At 50.0% G+C, this 27,462-nt stretch overlaps 1 protein-coding gene across 2 annotated transcripts in view; it reads left to right on the top strand.

Annotated features, from left to right (window-relative positions):
- The first annotated feature begins 3,224 nt into the window (after positions 1 to 3,224).
- The window catches only part of JDP2 (Jun dimerization protein 2), a 41,237-nt gene continuing 16,999 nt past the window's right edge, over positions 3,225 to 27,462 (top strand). Inside the window, exons 1-2 of one of the 2 annotated variants that reach the window (XM_067730014.1) lie at positions 3,225 to 3,540; positions 13,113 to 13,336. In XM_067730014.1, the coding sequence (XP_067586115.1) occupies positions 3,240 to 3,540; positions 13,113 to 13,336 (525 nt within the window). In that variant the 5' untranslated portion in view covers positions 3,225 to 3,239. Of the gene's footprint in view, positions 3,541 to 3,807; positions 3,946 to 13,112; positions 13,337 to 27,462 lie in introns of those variants that run through there. The other variant, XM_067730015.1, reaches the window with a different exon arrangement.

Here is a 27,462-nt window from a genome sequence, read left to right as displayed (position 1 = left end):
GAAATAAACCCTTATCGTGTTAAGCCACTGAGTTTTGGAGGATGTCTGCTACTGCGGCATAACCTGTCCTAAACTGACTTTTTTTTTCTTTTTTTATTCTGGAGGAAGAATCTAGTCCTTTAGATTTTTTTTTCAGGAAATAACTTTTTAATTTTATATTGGAGTATAGTTGATTAACAATGTTGTGTTCATTTCAGGTGTGCAGCAAAGTGATTCAGTTATACATATACATGTATCTATTCTTTTTCAAATTCTTTTCCCATTTCGGTTGTTATATAATATTGAGCAGAATTCCCTGTGCTATACAGTAGGCCCTTGTTGGTTATCCATTGTAAATATAGCAGTGTGTGCATGTCAATCCCTAACTCCCTAACTGTCCCTTCCCCCCCACACCCATAGCCATAAATTCATTCTGTAAGTCTGTGGGTCTGTTTCTTAAACTGACTATTATATGTTACCTGACTGATTTTTTTCAAGAGAATAGAAATCTAGATTTTTGTGTGTAATCTTCAAGTTAAAAAAAAAAAGAGAATTTGGCCATCAAAGCCAAGTTCAGCCTGGCAGCTGCTAGTTTGCAATTTTGGGTCTACACAGTTTGAGTAGAGAATGGAACAATTAACAAATGATTTTTCTATTGTGCAACAATCCTGTCTGAACTCCTACAGTGCTTATAGTTGGTGTCACTTAGTAGCTTTTAGTTACTCTTGGTCTAGCTGTTTATTAGTGTTCAAGTTATTCTTCCTAACTAGATGGGAAATGGGGACAGGTGAGGAATCATGTCTTAAAGTTTGTGTATCTCACAGGCACAAAATATAGTTTCCATAAATCCTAGCATAAAGACTAGTCAATTGGTTGTTTACTCAGAAATACCACTTCCTCCATTGATACTGGAGAAACAGGTGTGGGGAAATAATTATTTTACCTTGCTGGTTCACTTTTTCCTGTTTGCAAAGAGGTTGGGATTCATCAATGTCCATTAAGCTTTAAAAGGCAATATCTAAATAAGTCAGAGACACAAAACCCAGTGTATTAATCAGGACTTTTCTAGTTGCAAGTAATAGGAAACCTAAATTCAAACTGCCTTAGGTAAGATATAATTTCTGTAATATAGAAATTATATTATATTATATAAATTATAATATAGTTTCCTATAACTAAAAACTCCAGAGGTAGGGATGATGTCAGGCATGTCTGGATTCAGGAACGCAGACAACGACATCTGAACTTGATCTGTCTTCCCCTCTGTTGCTGGGCTATACTCTTCTCTACTCTTCTTTGCATTAGCTTCACTCTCAGTAGACCCTTTCCACGTGGTAGCTTCAGGCATTTTCAGGTCCAGCTTCTGTCCGCTTCTCTTCCTAGCAGATCCACAAAATTCCTAGTGTCATCAGACTCACTTGAACATATGGCAATCTCTGAGGCAGCCCATTGGCCAGGGCTGGATGTATTAATTGGGACTTCTTTAGTTGCAAGCAATAGGAAACCTAAATTTAAACTGCCTTAGGCTGGGTCACTCATCCATCTCTAAGAGCCAGTGGTAGATCAGCTCCAACCAGCAAGGCAGGGAGAAGCAGACCAATGTTAACATAAATGGGCCAATTTATGGTCTCTCTCTCCAGCCACTTCCAGGGGCAATAACTACGTAGAGGGGCCTAGTAGAGGGCAATGTGGCTGTAGGTCTTGAAGCTGTGTTTACATAGCATTTTATATAAAGTTAAAAAGCATCCATATCAAATAATGGAGGAGACCTAATGGACATTATAGGGAGATTGAAGGGGCTAAAGACCTCCAGGTTACCCCTCGGTGCACCCCCTGTAGTATATTTAATTTGTGAGTGAAGCAAAGGCCCAGTCAGCCTGCCGGTGGCCTAACCACGTCCAAAGGCAGCCCTGGAAAGGATTGCTCTAACCACGCACACTAATTATCCGTCCCTACACATAGACCAGTGTAGTTTTTCCAAAGTTCCAGACGAAGACGCATAAAGTAACATTGCCCCCATTCAGTGTTTTCTTCCATATAAACGTCCAAACCTCAGGCTCATGGGGAAACACTGTAAGGCGGTTTCACAGCACCCAGGTTTGATGTTTCTGCCGTAGTAGAGGTGTAGTTGGCCTTTCTGGGGCTGAGAGTCATGTTCTTCCACAAGACTGTCAAATTACTACTCATTTCCTACTGTATCTTCTCTTAGGACCTCACTTTCTTTTTATTTGCTAACTTCAATGCTTCACGGGAGAGAGCTGACAGTGAAGGTGAAAATGGTCAGTCGATGTCATTGGGACCTGCTCTGTCTTTCCCTCCATAAGACCAGTACTCTGATGCAGAAAGATTTCCCTGCACTGGGAATAAGAAAAGGAGCTCACTGTCCTCAAATTGAAGAGACCTGCTCACTGGGCTCTGCTCACTTGCTTCCATCGGTCTCAAGGCTGGTTGTTTCTTTCTCTCTGAGCATCTGCACTCCAAGAAGGCATGAACTTTTTCTTTCACTTCCTTTCTTCTATGGGTGATGATCTGACATCACTCTGAGAAGGAGGCTGAAGGTCACTGAATATAAACACTGTCACTCCTCGCTGGCTGAGGCAGAAAGGCAGGGGGTTGGCTGAGCAACCAGGGGGTCTGGAGGAAGGAGATGCAAACCGGAATGCCAAGGTCTCAGGTGCCACACGTGTGCTTGAGGGCTTGGTGTCTCTGTGCCTTTACATACTGAAGGCACCGTGGAGGACGCATTTCCTCTGGAGTCACCCTTAACCATCTGCCACTCTTAGGAGGATGAAAGGTAGGAGTTCAGTTGGCAATGGAAGTTGTAAAGGGAAAGAAGGCCATTCGGGGTGGGCTGAGGGCGGCGGCTGCTCACACGGGTGTCCGCCCGCGCGTCCGTGAGCGGAAAGGAGAAGCCTGCTGGAGTGTGATAAAAAGCCCAGGGGTCAAACTGTGCAAGCCGTGGGGAAAGGGAAAGGGGTGGGGGGCTCAGGCTGCAGTCCAAGGAGGGCAGGTCTCTTGCAGTGAACCACCCCAGGGCTGAAGGGCGGCTGTGGTGGCCAGGTGGGCTAGTAGGCGGGGGTAGAGGCACCCAAACGCCTTGATCCTCTGCCCATCCTTCTGCCCAGAAAAACGAAACAGGCTTGCGAGATCACTTCCTCACTCAGTGCTTAAGTGTCCAAGGATGAAAATGTGTTGAAATCCCCTCTCTCTCTCTCTCTCTCTCTCTCGGTTTGGGAAAAAAGAGCTAAGGACTGAGGAAGATGGTTCAACACAGGCTACGTCTGCTTCCAGGGCCTTTTGACTTGTCCGGCCGCCACCTTCTCATTGCTTTCGGCCCGAGCTGTGTCTCGGGGTGGAAGCCGGGCGGCTGTGCGCTGGGGATGCTCTTACATAACCGCCCGCCGCGTCCTGCTTCCTCGCGCGCTCCTGCACCGCCGGCTGGGAGAGCCGGGGGCCGCGATGGAGTCAGGGCCGCTGCTGCGGGGCCGGGGCCGTCCCCGCGGGGAGCGGACCGCGAGGAGCCGCGGGAGGAGGGCGCGAAATGCGGCGGGGGAGGTGAAGGTCAGTGGGTGTGAAGCGCCGGATCCACACCCCCCTCCTCCCCTGTCCCCTCCTTCCCTTCCTCTCCGTCCCCCTCTGACGTCTGGAGCTGGCAGCTCGGCCGGTTCCGCATTCCCGACCCCTCCCCGCCGCCCAGGGGCCGCTATATAGCCGGGGCTGATGCAACCCGTCCCGCCGCCCGCCACAGCCTGCGGGAGGGACGCTCGGCGGCCGCGACGGGGGGGCGCTGGCGGCGGCGGACGCTGCAGCGGCGGCGGGGCTGGCGCCGCGGCGGCTCCCGGGCCGGGACGGGCCTGGGCACCGGGCGGAGCTCCGCGGCCGGGCGGCAGCGGCGCTGAGCGGGCACGGCGCCTGCAGCCGGGTCCCGGTCCCGGGGGCGCAGCCTCCGCCCTCGGCTTCTGCTCGGTGGGTGCGAGGGCACGCGCTGGGGGCGCCGGGCCGGGCTGGGTGGGGCGCGCTGGCCGCGGGCACCTGGGACTGCCGCCCCCGCGCGGGCGGAGAGCGCCGGGCCCCGAAACCCGAGCCCCGCGGGGAGGCTCCCGCAGCTCCGGGACCTCGCGCTGCCCCGGAGGGGGACGCTGCAGTCCGGGCCCCTCCCGCCAAGGGTCCGAGAGCCGGTGGCTTCCCTTTGGTTCCCACCCTGGGACGGGAGGCTCCGTCCGCTCCCGGGGCAGCCGAGGCTCTCTCTCCGTCTCCCTCCCGTGCTCTCCTCCCCCGTCCGTTTGCAGGGAGGTGCTCTCCTTGCGCGGCGGGGAAGGCGGGTGAGTGGGGGAGAAAACTGCCCGGGGAGATGAGCCGCGGGGTGGAGATGGAGGGTGAAAGGCCAGGGAAGTGCAGGGTGCTGGTGGTGGAGGGATGACAGGGACCTGCTGGCAAGTCTTGCCCGCCCCAACCCCGTCGCAGGGAGGAAGCACGGCCCCCTGAGGACCTGGAGGAAGGCACTGAGAAGGGCTGGGGCTCTCCATACAATGAAGAGGGCTTCTCTCAGGGCCATTGCTCCGGGATTCCCCTTCTGGGAGGGGGTCTCGGGGTGGCTGGGTCCCCTTTGGTCTCCCCCAGCTCCCAAGCCAGGTTACATAAGGAGGCCAGCCGGCTCCTCTAGGTAACGAGCCCAGACGGCTGTCTTCTGCCCCCCCCCCCAACCAAAAGGAGCCTGAGCGGCTGTGGACCCCTGACCCTGCGGTTGCAGACCCGGTTTTGCCTGGGTCAGTGGTGGGGTAGGGGGGACAGGGAGGCCTCCGCACCTCTGCAGGGATGGATGGGCCATCCCTGCGGCTGGAGATGGGAGAGGCTGGTAAAAGAGGAGCTCAACTGACCCCTCGGGTCAGCTCCCGTAGCAAAATTGCCTGACCCTTGCACTGGGCCTCTCCCCCCCACCTCCCCCCCATCCAGGGCATTGGGCTGTGGCTGACCACATGTGCTCAGGGCAGCTGGGCTCAGGTCTGCCTCTCTAAAAAGGGCTTGCAGACTGTGTGGGTGTGTGTTCCCAGGTTCAAATCTTCGTGGACTCCTCAGGGTCTTAGTTTGAGGAACTGTGAGAAACTGAAGCTTTGAACCATGCTTGGGTGCCTGCTTGTCCTTTAAGGCCTTGCAGTGAACTGTGTTCACATGTTATCTCCCTTCCCCCCAACCTCCCTTCCCTGAGGGTTTTTTAAAACACCTCCCACTGTTTTCATCTTTCCAGCCAATCTGGCTGCAGTTTGGATGGACGCCTTATCTTCCGTTGCAGGTTTCTAGGGGAGAGTTTAACTAGGTATCAGGTGTGAGCCTGGCTCTGATTTTATATAAACCTGACGACCAGGGAAGAGAAGCAAGATCTATTCTCGTGCCTCTGGCTGGTTAAGGTTTTGCCTTGTTTAAAACAGGGAGGACGGATTTCTCAAAGACTCTTCTGTTTCCCTGCTACTTTGGCTTCGGTTCAGAGTTGCAGGCAGCTCCAGAATTTTCCTGAAGAGCAGGGCGCTGTGAGATCTGAAGGGCAGCTGGAAGGCATGGATGTGGAGGCTTCTGACTTTTCTCCTGGGTGGGCTGCAGCCACCTCCAAGGAGATGTGTTGATAACTGGTAACAGTGTCCCCTAAGGGAGAATCTGGACAAGGATCTCTCCACTCACTCGCCACCTGGCTTTTGCAGCTGCCACCTGTTTGCAGGATGTGTGGGCATCTTTTCCAACCTGCAGAAAACTCGGCAGAAGGCTGAGAAGGGCTAGGCTCTCCAGGCCTTGTTTGTCATGGGGCTGCTGGTGTTGCGACTGTCCCTCGCACAAGTGTCTCTGTTTCCAGCTCTGTTCTGGAAGAAAGGGGCCAGTGCAGACTCTAGGTTGGCCTGCTCTGTATTCATTCAGCCCCAGCTCAACTTGAGCGATCAGAGCCAGGGCTGAGGGCAAGCTACATTCTTTTCTGCTTTTCTGCTGCAGGATGCAGTTTGCTTTTTTTCCATGTGAATGAATTATGTTAGAAACCGAAATGGGAGGAAGAGAAAAATAGAGTGAGTGTATATGGGTATGTGTGTGTGCATACCCTATATAGGCAGGGGGAGAGCAGCGGGCACATTATTTTTCCATTTTCCTTTAATTAAGGCTCTGTGGAGGTGTGTTTGAAAACAGAGGGTCTCCTATGCCTTTGAGGAGGGTGAGAACACTGTTTTGGCTGCGTCCTGGGCCATATGCAGTGTATGGTGGCCAATGAAACTGGGCCTGGCTCAATCTGTTGCTTGTCTTGGCAGTCGGTTCTGTGGCTTGTGTTACCAGCTCTGGAACTTACAGGCTGCCAAGCTCCGTGTGCCTGTGTGTGTGTGCACATACGTGTGTGCGCACGCTTGCTCTTGTGCGTGGGTGTATGGTTTGGCCTCCCAAAGCGCAGCAGAGACAAATGCGTTAGCGACCCCCGGTTGGAATTTTCAGCCTGTGTTTCTTCACACTAATCGCTGCGGGGGGCCCGGCCAGAGCCCACCATTCTGGGTTTTTTTCAGTCTGTTTTCTTGCTGCAGCCCTTGGGATTCCATTCGTGGAGCTCCATTTCCAAAGCTTTAACTGGCCAATGGCGTATTTTTTAAAAAGGGCCAAAGGATCGGTCACATTCTGTGTGTGTGTCTGTATTATGTATGAGGCTATGAACTCCTGGCACCAAGGAACAGAGATGGGGTGAGGTGGGAAGAGAGTCTAGAAGTCTGGCCTGCCGGCAGTTCTTTCCCAGCGTATTCTCGCTGCTCAGGATAAGGATCCTGGCAGAAATGACTTGCTGTGTTTTTATTGAGCACCTACATTAGGCAGGGGAGAACGCTGTGTTTACAGGCAGGGCTTGTCAAAAGCATTTCCCTGGGCTCCAGGGAAGAACATTTCTTGGGGAGAGGTTCCAGTTTCTTCTATGGCTGGGATGGCTATGCAGGGATCAGGCTGTGTCAGTGGCTTCTCCTGACACCCACCACATCGCATTCTCTTATGAAGATCTGAGGAGTGACTCCTTCTAAGCAGTGCAGGGTTACAGTGGATTGAAGGACACAGGAGATGCTGGCGCTCTGCTTCTGGAGGCGGGCGTGGAAAACCAGCCAGCTGGGAGTGCCCTGTTGCCAGTGATCTGTGCAGTTGTCTTCTGGCCTGTGAGATGGAGGAGGACTTAGGAGAAACTGAGGCAGAGGGCAGGTGCTGGGTCTCATTTCTGCACCTTTGTACCCAGCCCTGATCTGCCACCTGTTGTTTCTCTTCTGCAATAACTGCGTGGATGCAGGGTGGTCCTGCCTCCTTGAGATTTAGAGTTGGAAAGTGGGAGAGCAGAGAATTCTCTGGGCTGGATCTTCAGAGAATCCTCCAGGGATCCTCCTCATGGCCATAGGAACGGGAGACCGGTGTTAGATGGGAACTGGGAACTGTGCAGAAGGGACCTTGAGGGGTCATCAAGCACTAGTGTTGCTCCAGGAAGGAAGGCCCTTGAAGCTACGCTGACTTCACACTCACCAAGTGCAGGTGCTGCTCCAGGTGCTTTCCAAGTATTAACGAATTTAATCTTCTTTTTAGCCTTACAGGGCAAATAATGTTATTAGTCCCATTTTGCAGCTGAGGAAAGTGAGGCACAGAGAGTCTCGGGAACTTGCCTAAGGTCACACAGCTAGTAGGGGCAGAGCTAGGATTCACACCCAGATGATCTGGCTCTGGAGTTTCCACTTTAACCTGCCTCACTCTCCTGCCTGCAGAGCTGAGCCAGCCATCGGAGATGGTCTTTTGCTGCTTGCCCTTTTCTCCATCTCGGAGCTTTCACCATCCTTTTGCTCCCTGCCTCCTGGATCTCCTTGTCTTTTGGAAGCTGGGTGACCTGCATCATTTCAGATTCCAGGAGAGAGGTCATCCCAGGTGATTCCTTAGCTCCAAGAACAGATTTGGTGTTTAATTCTCCAAGATTCATGATAGTTAGTACTATGCTCTGTGATGACTGGTCTGGCACCTTTCTGCCCTCTCTGCCCCCCGGCCCCTGCCATGGACTGCTGCCCTTCATATCTTTCTCCTGGGAATCTTCCCGGGTTCCAGCTCCCAAGACCTCCCACCCGTTGATTTCAGTTGCCAGTTACTTGCTCTTGACTTCCAACCCCACTAGTGCTCCTGGGGCCTGACCCTATGAACTCCCTTGCTCCTCGACCTGCCCTCACTCACCTCCACTTTCTTGTAGCACCAAACCTTGCAGCCTTAGGCTATCTGCACTCATTTGCACACCCATTCCTGCCTCCTGATGCCAGTCCAGGCCAGCTGTTTGCCTGGAGGGGAGCAAACCTTCTCAAAGAGACCCAGGGATTTTAGAGCCTTCCTTAAACTTTTCTTCCTATGGATGGACAGAAAGTTCATGATGCAGATCCTAACTTTCTCTTGATCTGTCTTTAAAAAAGAAAATCTATCTTTGCCATTCTAGATGAAGATGCCAATTAGTGGGCACTTTCTAATATGAGTAGCCCTTTACGATTTTGACACGGCAAAGCAGGACTATTGTTTATGTATAGATACTCCCATTAGAGAATATGGTAACATCTTAGATTTACAGACAGTAAACAAGAGAAGAAAATAAGGTGGAAAAACTTAAGTTTTTAAGTTATCTCTTCATTCTTTTGGCTGAAATGACTTCATCTTAATATCTCCCAACAGGGCCCATTTTCTGGACTTGAAGTGTTTTGTGACTTTTTTTTCTACTTGTACAAGGCGGCATCCCAAATCGTGTGCCTACAAGTCCCTGAGGAAGTCAGGCTAGAGAGAGACAGATATCAGATTTTTTCTTTAGGTTCTTTTCCCTCGGATCCACCTGGTCCCTGTTTCTTTCAAGCTGCCTCTCAGGAAGCTGCATCAAACCACCCCGAATCTTAGACTCAGCAGCAGCTTAGGGTCCACTTGTGACTTCCAGAATGCTTTCTGTCTTATTCATGCCTTGCTTGTCAGTCTCATCGTTGATCTGTGCATTACCCAGTTTTTCTTCATTGGCTGTTTTCCAAGTTGTTCCTGGTCAGTGTCCTGAATTGCCAATCTTTTTTTGAATTTATTATTTATATTTATTTATTTATTTATTTTGAGGTATGCGGGCCTCTCACTGCTGTGGCCTCTCCCGTTGCGGAGCACAGGCTCCGGACGCGCAGGCTCAGCGGCCATGGCTCACGGGCCCAGCCGCTCCGCGGCATATGGGATCTTCCTGGACCGGGACACAAACCCGCGGTGGACTCTCAACCACTGCGCCACCAGGGAAGCCCTAAATTAATTTTTATACGGCAGGTTCTTATTAGTACCTATTTTATACATATTAGTGTATATATGTCAATCCCAATCTCCCAAATCATCCCACCACCACCCCCCTCCCTGCTTTCCCCCCTTGGTGTCCATTCGTTTGTTCTCTACATCTGTGTCTCTCTTTCTGCCTTGCAGACCGGTTCACCTGTACCATTTTTCTAGATTCCACATATATGCGTTAATATACGAAATTTTTCTGTTTCTGACTTTCTTCACTCTGTGTGACAGTCTCTAGGTCCATCCACGTCTCTACAAATGATCCAGTTTCATTCCTTTTTATGGCTGAGTAATATTCCATTGTATATATGTACCGCATCTTCTTTATCCATTCGTCTGTTGTGGGCATTTAGGTTGCTTGCATGACCTGGCTATGGTAATAGTGCTGCAGTGAACATTGGGGTGCCAAAGTCTTTTTGGATTCTAGGCCTGTCTTTTGAAGCACAGGCACTATTTGCCGATATGGGTCTTCTGCCAGTGTATAGTGTCTGCTCTTTATTTATGCATCTCAGTTACTAATGGAGACATGGAGGGTGTTTATCTTCCTTATGTTGTGTGTACCTCTCTTTCTCCCACTAAATTGCTTCTGTATGGAACAACCAGTGTGGGAGATGATTTCACATCTTGTCATCTTTCCTCTGTCTTCCTTGAAGTGGGTAAATTCCTCCTGGCTGTTATTGGTTCCCTGCCACCACCACCCCCCCCCCGCCTTTTATAGATTCCTAAATCACATCAAATTGTTTTATTTTTCAAAGCACCCAAGTTGCCTTTCAGCCTTGGCTCATCAGTCAGCTCCTTCCAGTTAATGGGGATCCAGTTATGAAAGGCAGCTGCTTTAGCTCCTCCATCTTCGGCCCTCCACCCCCGGAGCCCTTTAGGATGACTTCTCGCTGGTGAATGTCAGCTGTTGTGGTTGTCTCCTAGGAATGGCATGTGTTAAGGACTTTGTGGTTTGTATCTGAGCAGTTAGGGGCACCCTTGAGAGGAAAGGCAGGAGAGGGGATTTTTTGCTTCTGCAGAGGAAAACCTGGTGCCTAATTCCCTGGGTGAGGCTCGTCAGTGGGACAGGTTCACAGGGGAGCAGGAATGGTAAGAATTCATGGGGCTGCAGCTCCCAGTGGGTTCTTGCTCTGGCAGGGGGGTTCTCACAGGAGCAGAGAATTCATTATATTTTGGGATCATTTGTTAGTGTCTCATTTATACCTTCTGTTTGAAAATAAACAGAAGCTGCAAGCCGAGCCTATCATTCCCGGAACAGAGTGGGGTCTGGCTTCCGTCTCCTGAGATGGCTCTGGCGGGGAAACATACAGAAGCCTCTGGAGGGTTTTTCTTGGGGTCTACCGTGGGAACGAATAATCTGGAGGTGGATAACAAGCATATAAACTTCCAGAGACACATCCTTACCCTACTCACTGAATTTTGCTCCGCCATGAATTTATCATTCGTTTCTTCCTTCATTCATTTGTCAAGTGTTTGTTGATTATCCTTTCTGCGCCGGAAACGTGCATGCCTCACCCCTTGAGATCACCCCTCCACTCGCTAAGTGGCCACATGGCACATTTTGCCACACATGGATGGGCCCTCACAGTATCGGGAGGTTCTGGGGCTTCTGACCGAGGAGGGAATTTTGCGCTATATTTTTGCTTTGCTCCATACCTGAGGTGTGATGCCTCTCTCCCCTGGTAGGGCTTTGTGTCCAGATGAAACACCAGGCATAGGACATTTTCAAGCTTCCCATCTCCTGTCCATTTTGACTAGCTCAGTTAAACATCCTTCCTGGGGTTGCCGACTCCTTGTAGCATCAGTTCAGGTCTAGAAGGGGGAGTTTTGTAGGTTTTTTTCCCCTCTTCTGAGGAAAAGGTATGAGTTTCCTTTGTCAGTTTGGCTCAGGTAGCCTGAAATCGCCCCCCTCCGCTCCCCACCCCCACCCCCCACCGCCTGCCAAACATCCACACGGCTGGGTCCAGGCATCATTTCGCCACAGCGGAGTGAGTCCTTACACTGGCCCCTTTCTTATTCTCCCTGGAGGAGTTCCAGGGAGACAAGTAGCTCATCCACCATGCCCCAGAGCAGCCTCCTGGCGTGGCAGCCTGCAGCCCTCTCTGCATTGCAGGCCTGGCTCCAGAGGGTGGAGGGAGTGACTTTCTCACTGAAAGTGGTCTGACGGACATCACATCTTCTCTGTCTTGCCAAATGCACCCCTTTCTATGGGAAGAGAGAGTGAAGATAGAAAGATAGGTCAAAGCTTCTCCCCCAGGATTTCCAAGACAGATGAAGTTTTAATTTTATAGCCCTGTGCAGCGAGGCGGGAAGGGGGAGAAATGATTTTTTTTTTTTTTAAATTTTTGACTGCGTTGGTCTTCGTTGCCGCACGCGGGCTTTCTCTAGTTGCGGCGAGCGGGGGCTACTCTTCATTGCTGTGCGCGTGCTTCTCACTGTGGTGGCTTCTCTTGTTGTGGAGCACAGGCTCTAGGCTCACGGGCTTCAGTAGTTGCAGCACGTGAACTCAATAGTTGTGGCACACGGGCTTGGTAGTTGTGGGTCACGGGCTCTAGAGCACAAGCTCAGTAGCTGTGGCGCACGGGCTTAGCTGCTCCGCGGCATGTGGGATCTTCCCGGACCAGGGCTCAAACTCGTGTCTCCTGCATTGGCAGGTGGATTCTTAACCACTGCGCCACCAGGGAAGCCCGAGAAATGATTTTTTTTTTCCTTAGGGTTAGAATCCAGAGGCAGTTTTGTACTGAAATGCTACTTACAAGGCTGTTTAGAAGCCAGCACTGTGCACAACTGACCTCTAGTGTTCTCAGTGCCGCTTGGCTCCTAGTAGGTGGTTGACAATGGGATGGACGGATGGATGGATGGATAGGTAGGAGCCCTGTAAGTGGCCAGAAAGTCTGGCTTTATTAGCAGACAAGCTTTCTTCCCTGCCATCTGTGCCTTGAAGGGATAGTTTCTTACCCATGAGCTTCCCCCAGTGAAAAGAAGGAAAAAGAATTCCCTTAGTGTTGACCTGTCTACTTTATGTCTTTCTTTCATGCCTGAATCTGCCTTCCTTTGCAAACCTTCTGGGTCTGGTGGAGCTAGAATATGTGTTTGCTTTGAAAGTGAAGAGCCCGTGGAGGACTTTTCTCGTACTGGGCTCCACTGGGGAAGCACATGCTAATTAATTCCATCTCCCGTGCCGCAGTCTCTTCCTCATAGATGCCAGATGCACACACTCACACACACATTCACTGTTAACTTAGATCTGCTTCATCTCGTATTCAGGGTGTCTTAACAAGTATGCGGAATGGGATGTGTGATTTGAGGGGAAGCACCATGACAGCCCCAAAATAGCTCCCTCTTAAACAGGTGCAAAGGTGCTTGATGCCTCCATTCTGATCCATTCTCTTCGCAGGCAGCGTGTTGCAGTCTAAATCCAGCTCCTCCAGTTTTAACTGTGTACAGTCTGGAGCGAGTTCTTTTTTCTAAGCCTTGGCTTCTTCCTCCGTGTCATGGTCTCTGACCCAGTCTTATGGGACTGATGGAAGGATTACCGCAGTGCCCAGCCCATGGCAAATGCTGAATCAGTGTGGCCTGTGATTGGGTTAAGCATTGCCTAAGTGCCAACAATAACCTTGGTGTAAATTAACTGATCAAGTTTCCCTCAATAACAGAATGGACTTAAGGGCAGGAAGAGCACCTTAAGGTGGGGAAGGGGTTTAGGGGGACATTGGTGAAAGAAAGGGTGGGGTCCTGGTGAGACACAGGGACTTAAACCCCTCATGGAACCTCTCACCCGGCTGACAGTGCCTGTCCTGCTCTTCTCCTGTCCACTCCAGGCTGGACTGCCGCTCCTCCTGCTATGATGCCTGGGCAGATCCCAGACCCTTCCATGACTGCGGGCTCTCTGCCAGGGCTCGGCCCCCTAACCGGACTCCCCAGCTCGGCTCTGACTGCAGAGGAGCTGAAATACGCCGACATCCGCAACATTGGGGCCATGATTGCCCCTTTGCACTTCCTGGAGGTGAAACTGGGCAAGAGGCCCCAACCCGTGAAGAGTGAGGTGAGCGAGCCTTGTTCCCCCAGGGCAGGATCCTGGGGGGAGGGTAGGACGCCTGGATTAGTGTACTAGGTCTAGCCCTAAACTCACCGTGTGACCTAAGCCTTGCCGTTTAACATGGGGTCTGAGGACCAGTAGCATCCATGTCAGTAACATCTTGAGGTTGTTAGACGTGCAGGATCTCAGGCCCCACCCCAGACTGTCGGAATCCGAATCTGCGGTTTAACAAGCTCCCCTGGGGTACTCAGGGCCGTGTTAGCGTTTGAGAGGCACTGGGCTAGGGCAGGATGCCCAACCTGTCTCTGGTTCTTTGAGGGGCAAGGGAAGAGTGATTAATAATAAAAGTATTGAGTAATAACATTTGGCCATGTCTCTGGGGTGCTGGGGGTGGGGTCAGGGGAGATAATGGGAATGTGCACATGCTTTGAAAAGTATATAAGGCAATGCCAATATTGGGTTAGCTTTAACAATTATTATCATTAGTCACATCATTGTCTCTATTGCTCTTGGCCCCAGGCTGGAGCTGAAAGCAGGAACTTGGAGGAGGGGTGGTGTGGGCTACCTTCCCAAGCGGCTGCCAGAGCTGGACTTGGCCTCAGCTGCCCGGCACCATCTGCCTTAGCTGGTGTTTGCAGAGGACCCACACGTGGAGCACGCCCTCCCCGGGTCCCTTGGAGCTGCAGTGCTCGTGAGCCGTACTTGTAGAAGAGTAGCTTTTCCCTGGGGCCCGGGGAGAAGCAGAAGTCCCCAGCGTGGGTGAGCATCAGTGCTGGGCACGCCCCCGGTCACTTCCCCAGGGCTGGTGATTTGTCCAAAGGCCTGCCCCAGTGAGGTCCCCAGCAGGGCCATTTCTTCAGAGGCCAGACAGAGTAGCTGCCCGCCCGGAAGGGAGAAGGAGCCGGTGGTGGGAGCTGGAGAGCTGGAGAGGCGGCTGGGCCAGAGGCCTGGGGGGAGGCAGCCAAACGCAGGTGCTGGGCCGCCCTGCGGGGAGGGAGCATTCACAGACAGAGGTGCGCCCGGCTGGGGGCTCATCCTGTAGGATGGAGCTCACAGGGCTGGACGTCCCAGAAAGGGGGACTCTTAGTGGAGAAAGGTGTCTGGGTACCGGCAGGGGGGAGTTGGGTATTTTAATGCCATTCCTGCTCTGCCCTCCCTCTCCCCATAAGTACCATAAAAATTGCACAGAAGGGCTGCTGGGGAGCTCGGCCGGGGTGGCACACTGGCTGTTGGCGGGCCGGATGTGGCTCTCAGGTGTGTTTTGTTTGGCCTGCGCAGTGTTTTAAAAGAAGCTGGAACCAACATTTCACTTGAAAATTTGGATTTTAATCTTTGATTACAAAGCGGGAAGATGTGGCCACACCGTGCCCTCTTCTGGCTCGGCCAGGAGCGGGGGACCCGCTTCACTTCTTTGCTCTCTCCAGCCTCCCACAGGCCCGGCGCCTCCCTGTTCCTCTCGATTTTGCTTACGCTGTCAGTTTTGCTTTTGTTGCCGCCGGCTGCCTTCGTTTACCTTGGGCCGCGTGGCCCCTACTGTAGACATTTATGCTGGAGACACCTGGATTAGGTGCCCTGTAGATGCCCACTAAAGACGGTTGATTACAAGATGAGAGTTGACGGGTAATTATATTCTTCTGAATTGATTTTGTCAATGAGCGTGCTGTGGATAGCACTTCCTGGCTTAGTTAGTGCTCTGTGTTCTTTGTGGAGAGCCCTTATCTTTGGTCTTGTACTATTTTGCCTTCCCAGGCCCAGAACTTGAAAGCATTCATTTCTGGGTCATTCCATAGTATTTAAAACTAGTAGCTGAGCAGGGGCACTGAGGCTGTGGGGTTGATGAGGGGCGGGTGCTTTGGTCTCTGAGATCTGCCTGGAGGCAGGGGCTGACTTACCACCTCCCCACTCCGCAAAAGGCACCGGAGGAGCTTTCTTTCTTTCTTTCTTCCTTTCTTCCTTTCTTTCTTTCTTTTTTTTTGAAAAGGCCTTTATTTGGATTGGGTATTTTTACATTACACAGCCTCCCCCAAATTGGTGACATATGCCCTGTACCTGACAGTGACGTGCCGTCCTCCCAAACACACACCATCCAGGCTGTGAAAATAACAAGCCATTTTTAGGGCATATTTGCATGTCCCCTCCCTCGCTGTCAGACTGCAGCGTAGTGGGTGCTGGCGTCGAGTAAGGTCAGCCCTGCACTGGGAACCGACCTCCGACCTCCGATGTTCTGGGTCAGACCCAAGATGGGTGGGGGTTCATTCTGAGAGCAACTGAAAGACAAAGGGGGTTGGGAGAGAAACTTGCAGCTGGAGAACCTTATGTCCCGAAGATTTATTTGCATACGGCACACTGCCTTTGGTGGATTTTCACACTGGCATTTTGGACTAGTAAAACTTTCTTGAATAATAATAAGATACAAGCTCACATTTATTAAACATTTAATATGTAGCAGGCCCTGTGCTAAGGGCTCAACATGTAGAGTCTTGTGTATTCCTTACCTGATCCTGGTGATCTGGTTCTCCCCATTTTAAGGAAGAGGAATTCCCTGGTGGTCCAGTGGTTAGGACTCAGCTCTTTCACTGCCGTGGCCCGGGTTCAATCCCTGGTCAGGGAACTGAGATCCCGCAAGCCACGCGGGACGGCCAAAAATAATAATAATAAAATTAAAAAATTGAAAAATAAATAAAAAAATAAAGAAGAGGAATTTGAGGTCCAGGGAGGAGGAGGTCAAGTCACTCGGGGTCGCACGGCTGGAAGGTGGCAGAGCTGGGCCCCGCGTGGGCGAGACGGTGCTGCTGGGATAGCAGTGTGCACCAGGCACAGTGCTGGGTGCTCTCTGTGCAGCATCTTGTTGAACTCGCATGAGAACCCTTTTGAGGTCATTATTATTGCTGTTGTTATTGTTATGTCCACATTGTGGATGCAGTCAACAAGCCTTGGGGACATCCAAGGTCACGCAGCTGCGAAACGAGGCCAGGCAGTCTGACTTTTCAGCCAAAGCTTAAACCTTATGCTATGCTGCCTCCTGTGCTCTCTGCCAGACTTCCAGGCCTCTAATCAGTACTCTATTGGGCTGGGGAAGCCGGATGAACCTGGCCCCAGAATCCTCCATCATTTTGATGACACGCCCAGATTAACGCTGAGCCCGTCAGTTCTGCAGCCGTATCATCTCCCAGGCCCCCGGAGAGAGGACGGGCCGAGCTGCTGTGCAGGCAGCTCTGTCCCAGCTGGCTCTTGGACTGTCCGCCTTATGGAGGCCAGCAGCCTCTTGGGCCATGTCCAAATACATGAAGCAGTTGGGTAAAAGAAAATCAGAGGAATTAAGTTAAAGGACGCATTTTGTAAATGATGAAATGCTTTGTGCTGATGTTTTTATTGGCTTGGCCAAAAAGTTCGTTCGGGTTTTTCCGTAGGATGTTACGAAAAACCTGAACGAACTTTTTGGCCAACCCAATATTATAGGGTTGTCACATCACGTTAAACTATTTTTGTGGAGGTGCTTCCCCGCAGTCCATTTGTCCAACAGATACATGCTAAGCACCTACCATGTGCCAAGCACCGGGCCAGACACTGGGAACTGAACCATAAGCAAAGTCGACAAAGTCCACCTTCTCTTGGACTATGTACTGGAGTGGGGATATCCAAAAATAAGCAAATTCATATACAATATAAAAGGCCAGGTAGTGGTCAGTGTCGTGAAGAAAAGCTAAGAAAACCAAGTGGATGGGAAGTGGCCAGACTGCTCGTTGTGAGGGTTGGCTAGGGAATCTGGGCATGTTATATTGGGATTTTTAGAGCCGATGCTTCTCTCTCTCTCTTTGTTCTTCTTTCCTTTTCAAGACAGCTTTGCTCTCTGGCTTTCTCCAGAGCTTTCCTTCCTTCCTCCACTTTTTGTTCTGCAGCCCCTTAAGCTGGAGTCCTCCACCAAGCACTCTCTGTTGTCCTGGAGATCTCGGCCCTTCCTGGGTGGGTCATCTCCGAGTGGGCTGCAGTGGCCATGCCCTGCCTCTGGGCCTGGAATGCATTTCCAGTAGTGGCGGAGGGAGGCCAGAAGCCCCGCCCTTGTGTGTGTGCACGTGCACGTGCGCGTGCAAGCACGCATACACACACGCAGAGCAAGCAATGACCTAACAACCTGCTGGATGGGACCCCTCACCCTCTGTGTCACTCTGCAGTGCTCTAGAGGGGACTCAAGTTCAAGAGAGTCTGGATGACCTTTTAAGAAAGAGATTGCAAACTGTCATTCCACGGGCAGGAGTCAGCCTACAGATGAATCTTGTTTGGCCCTCACAGTGTGGTTTTTTTTTTTTTCTTCTTCTTTTTTTTTATTGAATGAGTTGCTATATTTAAAAGCCAGGAAATGTGGACTTTTTGGCTTCTTTAAAAAACCCAGAATATCTGGGCACTCTAGACCCACACCCTTACATGCAACGAGAAGCTGGAGCTGAGCTCACTGTATTGGCATGTGGTCCTCATTTCTCCGCAGTCCCCACCACCTCCTGTTGCCTTTCTCAGCCCGTTTCACAATGCCTATTGTCACCAGCCGGCTTTTGAGTTTGTGTCCTGTGCTTAGGTCCCAAGGATGGGGACTACATCTTCCATTCCTTTTTACTTCCACCAGTCGGTGGACAGTGCCTGGCCTGTAGACTGTTTAACACATGCTTGTTGGTTTGAACATTAATTAGCTGTGTCAACTTGGCAAGTCACTTACACTTTCCATCCCTTGGTTTCTATATCTCCCAATTCTCACCTCCAAGCATTTGTCCCTTTCTTTTTCCATTTCTGAACATAAGCGACTTCAGGCCAAAGACAAGAGGACACAATGAAAATCAAACCAACCATTCCCAAACTTGGTTGATCATCAAAACCACTTGGCAGACTTCTTATGAATCCAGATTTCCAGACCCAACCTTGGGCCCATGAACTCAGAATCTCAGAGGCCAGAGTCCAGGGAATCTGTGTTTTTAGTAGGCCCAGAGAGTACCTGGCTACATTTGGGAACCTGACTTTATCTGTTTGTACTTCTTGTTCTCTTCTGATCCCTATCAGGGAGGCTTCTGAGGGTGTCCCCTTGAGGAATCAGTGTGTGCATTCCATCGTGGATTCTGTCTCTCCAGCACATCCTGCATGTAGCGACAAGATCCTTCTGCTCTCCTCTTGAGAACAGGAGAGGAGACTTAGCTGTTCGTGGATTTCACATTGGCCATCTCCCAACTTCTCCAGGGGCCCTAGAGAACATTTAGAAGGCTTTTGCCTTTGGAAGAAGTGGGACTTCGAATCCATGAACTACAGTGTGGTCTTGGAAGGTGTGCTCACCCTAGGAGTTTGCTCACCAAAAAGACCAAAATGTTCATCCATGTTTAGCCTGAGCATAAAGTTTCCCCAAACCAGCTGATGTGCTGGGTAAATGTTGGCATAAGCATGCTTATGTTTTTAGTGATTTAAAACATAAAGGCAGCCCACTGACATTTTTTTAGCAAGCCTTGCATAATTGGTTTTTAATTTGTGGCTCTTTGGAATAGCATTGGCCTTCTTCCCTCTGACTCAGACGCTTTTTCTGTCTCATACTTGCTTGGCAGAGAGATCCAATCTGTCCCTTCTTGGAATAGAGTCTCCCAACTCATCTTTGAAATCCTAAATTTCCACTTTAGTTCCGTCACTTTGTTAGCACATTTTCCAAAGCTGTTAGCTTTTTTTTTTTTTATCTTTAATCATGTAATTTGAGGGCAAACGAGTGATAGCTAAAGGCAACCATGCGTGTGTTTAACTCTGGTCCCTGTGGTATTGAGTCTTATTTGATACCATACCCTGAGCATTCACGAGGGTTCCAAATCTCTTATTTAACATCACAGGTTGGTCACACCCGCTGTTGTCCTAGCACTGGGTCCCTTGGAGAGGTGGTCGTAGGGACATGGCTGGATCTGTATGTTCTTAGCAGAAATCAGACACTTCTGAAAAGTTCAAGGAGTCCCATGCTGCCTTCTTAGATCTCTGTTTTAAGATGGGGATAATGATAGCACCTACCTTCTAGTGCTGCTGTGATAATTAAGTGAACTAATGCAGGTAAAGAAGGGCTTTACGTATGCCTGGCACTTAGTAAGATACACAACAAATGTAAGACATGATTGTGATTACTTTTCATATGTGTGGATCAGGCAAGTTAGTGGTTTTTTTTTTTTTGCGGTACGCGGGCCTCTCACTGTTGTGGCCTCTCCCGTTGCGGAGCACAGGCTCCGGACGCGCAGGCTCAGCGGCCATGGCTCACGGGCCCAGCTGCTCCGTGGCACGTGGGATCTTCCCGGACCGGGGCACGAACCCACGTCCCCTGCATCGGCAGGCGGACTCCCAACCACTGCGCCACCATGGAAGCCCAGGCAAGTTAGTTTTTATAATTGATTCAAAAACTGTTCCTTGGGCTTTCATTTGCTTGAGGTATTTTGCCCTTGGATGTGGTGGGTGGCCTGAGTGTTTGGAGGTGTCCAGGTGTCGTGGGAGTGGGGCACCGTCCTGGCTTTCTAACCAGACGGGCTGCTTCTTGGGCCTGGGAAGAGCTCTAGGCTTGGATTCAAGCTTCTGGGTTCAAAATCCAGCTCCATCTCCCACTCTCTGTATGGCCTTGGATACGTCAGCTGGTCTTTTTTGAGCACAGTTTCCTCATTTGCAAAAGGGGGAAACTGATGCTCGTAGAATTTCCTTGTGAAGTTTACTGTGTGTGAAGATAACCTCGACTACAGTGCATTACGCCTGTAGATCACCTTTACTAGGGACTGAGTCCACTTGCAGTGAATCACACTACAAATTCTGACAGCACTTGTCTTTCCAATGTCTTGTACCCGTGACCTGGGCTTCAGGGAGGCAGGCGGACCTTCCTGTTTCTGTTTATGTATTGATAGTTTAGATGCAGCCACAGTTGTAGTTACCATCACCAACTGTGAATGAAAAGGCCCTTCAGCCCTGTGATTTCCACTAAGCTGCCCTGTGTGACCCCTTATCTTGTTTCCTGTGGTGTCAAGAATTCTCATGAATCCTTAGTTTTTTTAGCAGCCCTATGAAGTGGCCTCTTCTATCAATGCTGGTCATCTTACGTTGGTGTCCCCAGACCCACTGGTAATATGGACTCAGAGTTGGGAAACTGAGTCCCCTCCCGGGTCCTTCTCTGGCTGAACAACTCTGGAGCCAGCCAAATCTCTTTCCCTTCAACTGTGCCCAAAAGACATAAGACAACTTCACTTGAGCTTGGAGCTCGGAGACCTAGAAGGACACTGGGGCAGATTCGGGTAGGCTGCAGAGATCCCTGGAGTGAGGTCGATGGGTCACCTCTGGGTTTAGCGACCCCGTGAGCCCGCACATGTCCTGCCCTCTGTGGGGCTTGTTGACTGTGCTCTGCTTTTTGGCCGCAGGGTCCCCCTTTACTGAGTACACTGCCTGTGCCTGTCTTGGGTGGCAAGCTCCTCCACGGCTTGCTTCCGTGGCCCTCCTCCCTGCCTCTACCACGAGCCACCACCAGTACAGAACCGTGGCTCTTTGGAAGCCATGTAGCCAGGCAGGACTGCTGATCGGAACAGTCTGGCTCTGGAGGTTACTAGACATTTGAGCTTCAGCTTCCTCCCTAACTCCAAACATATACAAAAATTAGCTCAAGTTGGATCAAAGACCTACTGTAAGAGCTAAAACCACAAAATTCTTGGAAGAAAAAGCCACAAATATTTGTGACCTTGGATCAGATATGACACCAAAAGCACAAGCAACAAAAAATAAATTGGGCATCCTCAAAATTAAAAACTGTTGTGCTTCAAAGGACAAAAAGTGAAAAGACAATCCCCAGAATGAGAATTTTCTCAAATTATAGATCTGATAAAGGACTTGTATCTAGAATATATAAAGAACTATTACAACTCTAATAAAAAGACAAATAGCCCAATTAAAAAGTGGGCAGATATCTCAATGCACGTTTCTCCAAAGAAGTATAAGCACATAAAAAGGTGCTCAGCGCCATTAGCTACAAAAGAAATGCAAGTCAAAACCACGGTGAGATACCACTTCACATCCACTAGGATGGCTATAACAAAAAGGACAGATAATAACAAGTATCAGTAAAGGATGTAAAGAAGTTGTAATCCTCATAGACTGCTGTTGGGAATGTAAAATGGTGCAGACACTATGGAAAACAATCGGGCAGTTCCTCAAAAGGCTAAACATAGCGTTACCATATGACCCAGCAATTCCACTCCTAGGTATATATGACCAAGAGAAATTAAAACATATGTCCACACAGAAAGTTCTTCAGGAATGTTCATAATATCTCAAAAGTGGAAACAACCCAAATGTCCCTCAGTTGATAAATGGATAAATAAAACGTGCTATATCCATACAATGGAATATCATTTGGCCATAAAAGGGAATAAAGTACATGCTACAACATGGTGAACCTTGAAAACATTAAGTGAAAGAAGCAAGTCATGGGACTTCCCTGGTGGCGCAGTGGTTAAGAATCCACCTGCCAATTCAGGGGACATGGGTTCAAGCCCTGGTCCGGGAAGATCCCACATGCCACGGAGCAGCCAAGCCCCTGCGCCACAACTGCTGAGCCTGTGCTCTAGAGCCCATGACCCACAACTGCTGAGCTCACACGCCACAACTGCTGAAGCCCGCACGCCTAGAGCCCGTGCTCCGCAACAAGAGAAGCCACCGCGATGAGAAGCCTGCGCACCGCAACGAAGAGTAGCCCCTGCTCGCCACAGCTAGAGAAAGCCTGCATGCAGCAACGAAGACCCAACGCAGCCAAAAAAAAAGAAAGAAGCCAGTCACAAAAGACCACATATTGTATGATTCCATTGATATGAAATGTCCAGAATAGGCAAATCTATAGAGACAAGAAGGAGAACCAGTCTCCTGGTGCCCAGGGCTGGGGGAGATGGGAGGAGTCAGGGGTGATGGCTAAAGGGTATGGCGTTTCTTTGGGGGGGGGTGGGGGGTGATGAAAATGCTCTAGAATTGATTGTGGTGATGGTTGCACGACTTTGTGAATATACTTAAAGCTGTTGAATTTGTATAGTTTTAGTGGGTGAATTGTACAGTATGTGTGAATTTTATCTCAATAAAGCTATTGTAAAAATGGGCAAGAATAATATGTACCTCACCCAGGTACAGGGAGGATTAAAAGTGATAATGTATGTAAATCACCCAGCATGTATCGGTGCTCCAGAATTAGTAGCTGTGGTGATTAAAGCCCCCCTTTTAGGCCAACAGCAGTGAAAAAGTCAGGGTCTGGTTAGGGACATTTTTTCTCTCTTTCTCTTTTGTTGCTAGTGGCCATCCAGAAGCAATGGGAGCAGCCTGGCAGGGTTTTGTGTGGAACTTGGGAGGAAATATGGAATAATCTTGGTTACTTATTAGCATCCCCTGGAGAGTGTTTAAAAAATACTGACATTCAGCCCAGAGATTCTGGTTCAGTTGGTCTGGGTGGGGCGGGCTGGTGGTTCTAATCTGTAGCCATTGGTCGAGACCCGTGGTACCTTATAAACCAGCCCAGGTCTTTGAAGGAGTGAGGACGTTTGCCTTCAGGACGGAAGGATCACATGAGCAGTGCACTTTATGGTTTGACAACTGCTTTTGTAGAGATTATCTCCTTTGATCTGTTCAAAAGCCTTGTGAGGTAGGTGCTTTTAGTACCATTAGTTGTTAGGGAACCAGGGCTCGGAGAGATTAAGTAACTTGCCATGTTCTCATTTTTTAAATTTATTTTATTTTATTTTATTTATTTTATTTTTGGCTGCGTTCGGTCTTTGTTGCTGCGTGCGGACTTTCTCTAGTTGCGGCGAGTGGGGGCTACTCTTCGTTGCGGTGCGCAGGCTTCTCATTGCGGTGGCTTCTCTTGTTGTGGAGCACGGGCTCTAGGCGCGCGGGCTTCAGTAGTTGTGGCACATGGGCTCAGTAGTTGGGGCTCACGGGCTCTAGAGAGCAGGCTCAGTAGTTGTGATGCACAGGCTTAGTTGTTCCGCGGCACGTGGGATCCTTCCCGGACTAGGGCTCAAACCCATGTCCCCTGCACTGGCAGGTGGATGCTTAACCACTGCACCACCAGGGAAGCCTCCAGGGTCTCATTTTTAAGGCATAATTTTATCTAATCTGTTTTTTAGAAAAAGGAAGATCCACACCCATGCTCATACCTATTAGTTATCAAATCTAACACTTTGGAGAGCACTGCCAAGGTGGCGTCTGGTGCCAGGTTAATCTGTTTTGCATAGATTTCAGAACAGAGCTCTTTCTGCTACTTCTCTTTACTGATGAGCATCCTGAAAGTGCAAGGCAAACTGAAAAAAACATTATTTACATGTGTGTGTGTGTGTATATATGTATACACATATATACACATAAACACCGTTTGTAACTACTGATCTGTGTGTGCAGGGAAAACATAAGACAGGAATAATCTGGATCTTGAAGCTGTCAGAAACCTGCAAATGTCCCTCATAACCTCTGAGTTAAAGATTCGGCATCAACCACATCCTAATGTTCTCACTGAATGACTCTAATAAGCATATGATACAATTTGAGCCCCTTAATAAAATGCCACCTTTATCTATTTAGCATACTGCAGTATCCTTTGGAGAAGAGACTTCTGCTGAAACCGATCTGAAGTCCACTGGTTTACATCAGCCCTATTCAAAGTCGGGTGCACAGACCAGCTGGCATCTGGGAACATGTGAGGAGCACAGATTCTTGAGTCTCACCCTAAACCTACTAAAGCAGACTCTTTAGAGGGTAGAGCCCCCCAAATGTGTGATGTAATAAGCCCTCCAGTGGGTTCTGATGCTCTCAGAACTGAGCGTCCCTTCCAGCTCTGACTGGCAATGATTCTCTCTGAGAATGGCTACTAGGGCCTAAAGCCACATTTTTCTCCAAACCTATCTCAAGCTTCCTGGAGCAACACGCATGCCATCACGTGGTACCTGAATCTGTGTTAGGCAGGGTTGCTCTCTGCGTCTGCAAACACCTTAGCATTTCCAAAGCAGTTATTTCCAGGTCTTGAGTTGCTCCTGCTGCCAGCATTCACACCCGAAGGGACTTTCCAATTAATGAAGCAGCCGAGCTTGTCAATAGGCCAGCTCCTTTATTGTTTTAGAAGAGGGAGAATCGGATAAACTGTTCGGATGCCAAAGGAACCTTCGTTTGCTGAATCTGGCCCAGAGTCTCAGCAGCTCTGGTCTGAAAACTGGGACAGGGGGCTGCTCTCTGCCCCCCTCATCTGTCTGGGTGCTGTGAAACCCCTCCTTCCCCCCTCGATGAACTTTCGCTGCATCCATTTCATTGCATAAGTCACGCATGGTGAAAATCACCCTTCCATCCTCCAGGCCGGGCATCTCTGGTCGTGCGTTCCTTTGACCATTGTCATCTGAGTGGGATTCTTATCAGCTGGCGTTCTGTTCCCTTGAAGTAGAGTTCGCCATTCTGCTTAGCGATTTGTCGTCTGTACCTCGTGCCTGAAAGAAATTGGCCGAAATCTGTGTTTCAGCTGCACACTCTGCGTACAGATTAAACAGAACCGCGTTGGTGGAGAATAATTAAGCCAAGGACCTTGTTTTTCACCTTCATGATGAAAGACAAATGACTTCCAAGGCTTTAATAGGATGATGACACTTGAAATGTTCTTCTACTTTGGCCGGCTTGGGACTTTCAGAACAGCCCTGTTCATAAATATTCTTTGCAACAACTGCATTTTCATTTAATTGTAGACAGTCATTTTGCAGGAGCTCTCGTCTCTGTTTTTTTGTTGTTGTTATTGGTGTTTTGGGTTTTTTTTGTTTTTGCCCTGGTGTAATCAAGGCATGCCACACTGCTTCTTGTTGCTGTTGTTAAAGACCCAGTTTCAACTGTATGGTTAACTCTTTTTGAGAAGAAAATGGATTTTTCCCTGCCAGATATATTCTGCTTCTTACCAGTCTTTTGGGGGTGGGGAGAATCTTGTGGGGGCCACTGTTTCTCTCCTTTTCTCATCTTTTTGAAGTGAGTGTCAATTGGGCAAGAAAATTGATTGATTGCCTAGTGGGAAACCAAACCTCCCTAAACCATAAATATGAAACGGGCCTGTAATAGACGTATTTCAACAAAAAAGAGCCATCATTCTTCAGATAGCTCTTGTCCACAGAAGGATATCCTGGCAGCCATTGTCCCTTTTCTCTTCAATGTTACGTTTCTGCCGGAGCCAAGGTGATTTTTCCTGTCTCCTGGCCTCCCCCTCACTTTTGCAGTAACAGTGTTTGCTCTCCGCTTAGCAGGGCGGTCCACAGATGGCTGCCACCCTGCCCAGCCGGCTTTTTCAGGCTTTGTTCCAAACACAATGCTGCCTTTTCTTAGCAGTGGAAATGGGCTGTTCTCCACTGCTTTCTGAGAGAATGGCCCTTTCCTACTCTGTGCATATAAACCAGGCCCAAGCCTTGGGCAGCCTATTGTTTTATGGGTTCTCTTAATCCAGGAGGAGGATTTTCTGAGGACCACAGGCGTAAGGGTGGGGGTTGGGAAGGCCAAGGTCCAGAGTTGCTTCCTCTTGCTGAGATGTGAGCACTCAGGTCAGTTTGGATGGATCCCCCATGGCTCTAATGCAACCAGAGTGGGGGCAGGCTTTCAGTTTGTAAAGGAGGTGTTCCCTGCTTCTTTCCAGAAAGCAGTGGTGTTCTGGTTGGTCTCACTGCTGTCTGATCCAGAGACCTGGGCAGACTCACTCTCCTTCCCTGAACTAGAGTTCCCAGGCCTGCGGATGCAGCAGGAATCAAGGATCTCTAGGTCTTCTTAGTTCCAGAACCTCAGGATGGAGTTACTTTTCAGCCCTGCTGCTCCCCACGCTTTCCTGCAGAGGCCCAGCGCACCGAGCCATCGCTTCTCCACCTGCGCATGCCCCCAGCCGGGAGAGCCGAGTGCACCGTCTTGGCAGGTGGAGCCATTGCCTCTGCCAGCTCTTGTTCAGAGCCGTCACCTGGTGGTTGGCTGGGCTGGAGCTTTGAGTGAACAGGGCGTCCAGATGTGTGGGTTTGTTCATAGGTGAAAGTGTTGGATTACAGCCTGGCATTGGGAGCAGTTGAAAAGGGCACTGGACTGGGAGTCAGGAGTCCTGGCTTCTGGTCCAGGTCACCAGCTCTGTGGATCGGGCCTCCCTTAAGCAAACATTTATTGAGTGCTACTGATGGCCATAAACTCTACAAGATGCTGGGCACACAGAAAGTCAACAAGACATGGACTTTGCCCTCATGGAACTCCCAGTTCAGTGGGGGCAGAAACTGAGGCTAGTATATAGCACAGTAGAGGCCAGGATAAACTCAAGGTTCTATGAGAGCCCAGAGCAGAGGGACACCTCCCCAACTTGGAGGTGATGAGAATCAGGGAGGACTTCCTGTAGGAGGTGATGCTTGAGCTGAAGGTACAGCGTGAGAGTAAGCCAAGGGGACAACAGAGGCAAAGGCATGAGGCCAGGGCAGTGTGAGGTATAACAGAGGCTCCAGGTTGCAGGAACATGGCGTGTAGGGTAGGAATAGATAGGAGGTGAGACCACGGCAGGTGGGGCCCAGTCACGGGGAGCCTTGCTGGGTACATTAGGAACTTGGGCTTTATCCTGAGGGTATTGAGGAGGCCCCTGAAGGCCAATAACTGGATCATATTTGCATTTTAGAAAGTTCCCTCCAATGACTGGGATAGAGGATCGTTGTGCAGGGTCAGGAGGCCTCCTAGGAGGTGTTGCAGGAGAGAGAGACAGAAGTGGAGAGACAGAGACAGAGACAGCGAGAAGAGAGAGAGCCTGGAAAGTGGCAGGGGAGATAGAGAGTGGGGAGCAAATCTGAGGAAGGTTTAGGATGTAGAATTGGATGGCCTGTCTGGTCAAAACTGGAGATAAGGAGAGGGACAGGTGAGGGGCGAGGCCTGAGTTTCTGCCTCCTTGAATGACTCGGCAGTGGTGCCAGGTGGGGTGGAGAATAGAGGTGAAGCCACCAATTGAGGATAAAGACTTTGAGGGGCTGAGGGACATCCGGATTGAATGTCCAGCTGGCAGTGGAGCTTTTGGTCTGAAAATAAAGATTTGTTTGGCATTTGAGAAGAGGTGGTGGCTGAAACCACACGAGTAGATGGAAACGGTGATCCGGAGG

This window comes from Pseudorca crassidens, chromosome 1 (genome assembly GCF_039906515.1).
Source record: "Pseudorca crassidens isolate mPseCra1 chromosome 1, mPseCra1.hap1, whole genome shotgun sequence".
NCBI classification, from domain to species: Eukaryota; Metazoa; Chordata; class Mammalia; order Artiodactyla; family Delphinidae; genus Pseudorca; species Pseudorca crassidens.
The sequence above is the reverse complement of the archived record's forward strand: the minus strand, read 5'-3'. Positions and strand labels throughout refer to the sequence as shown.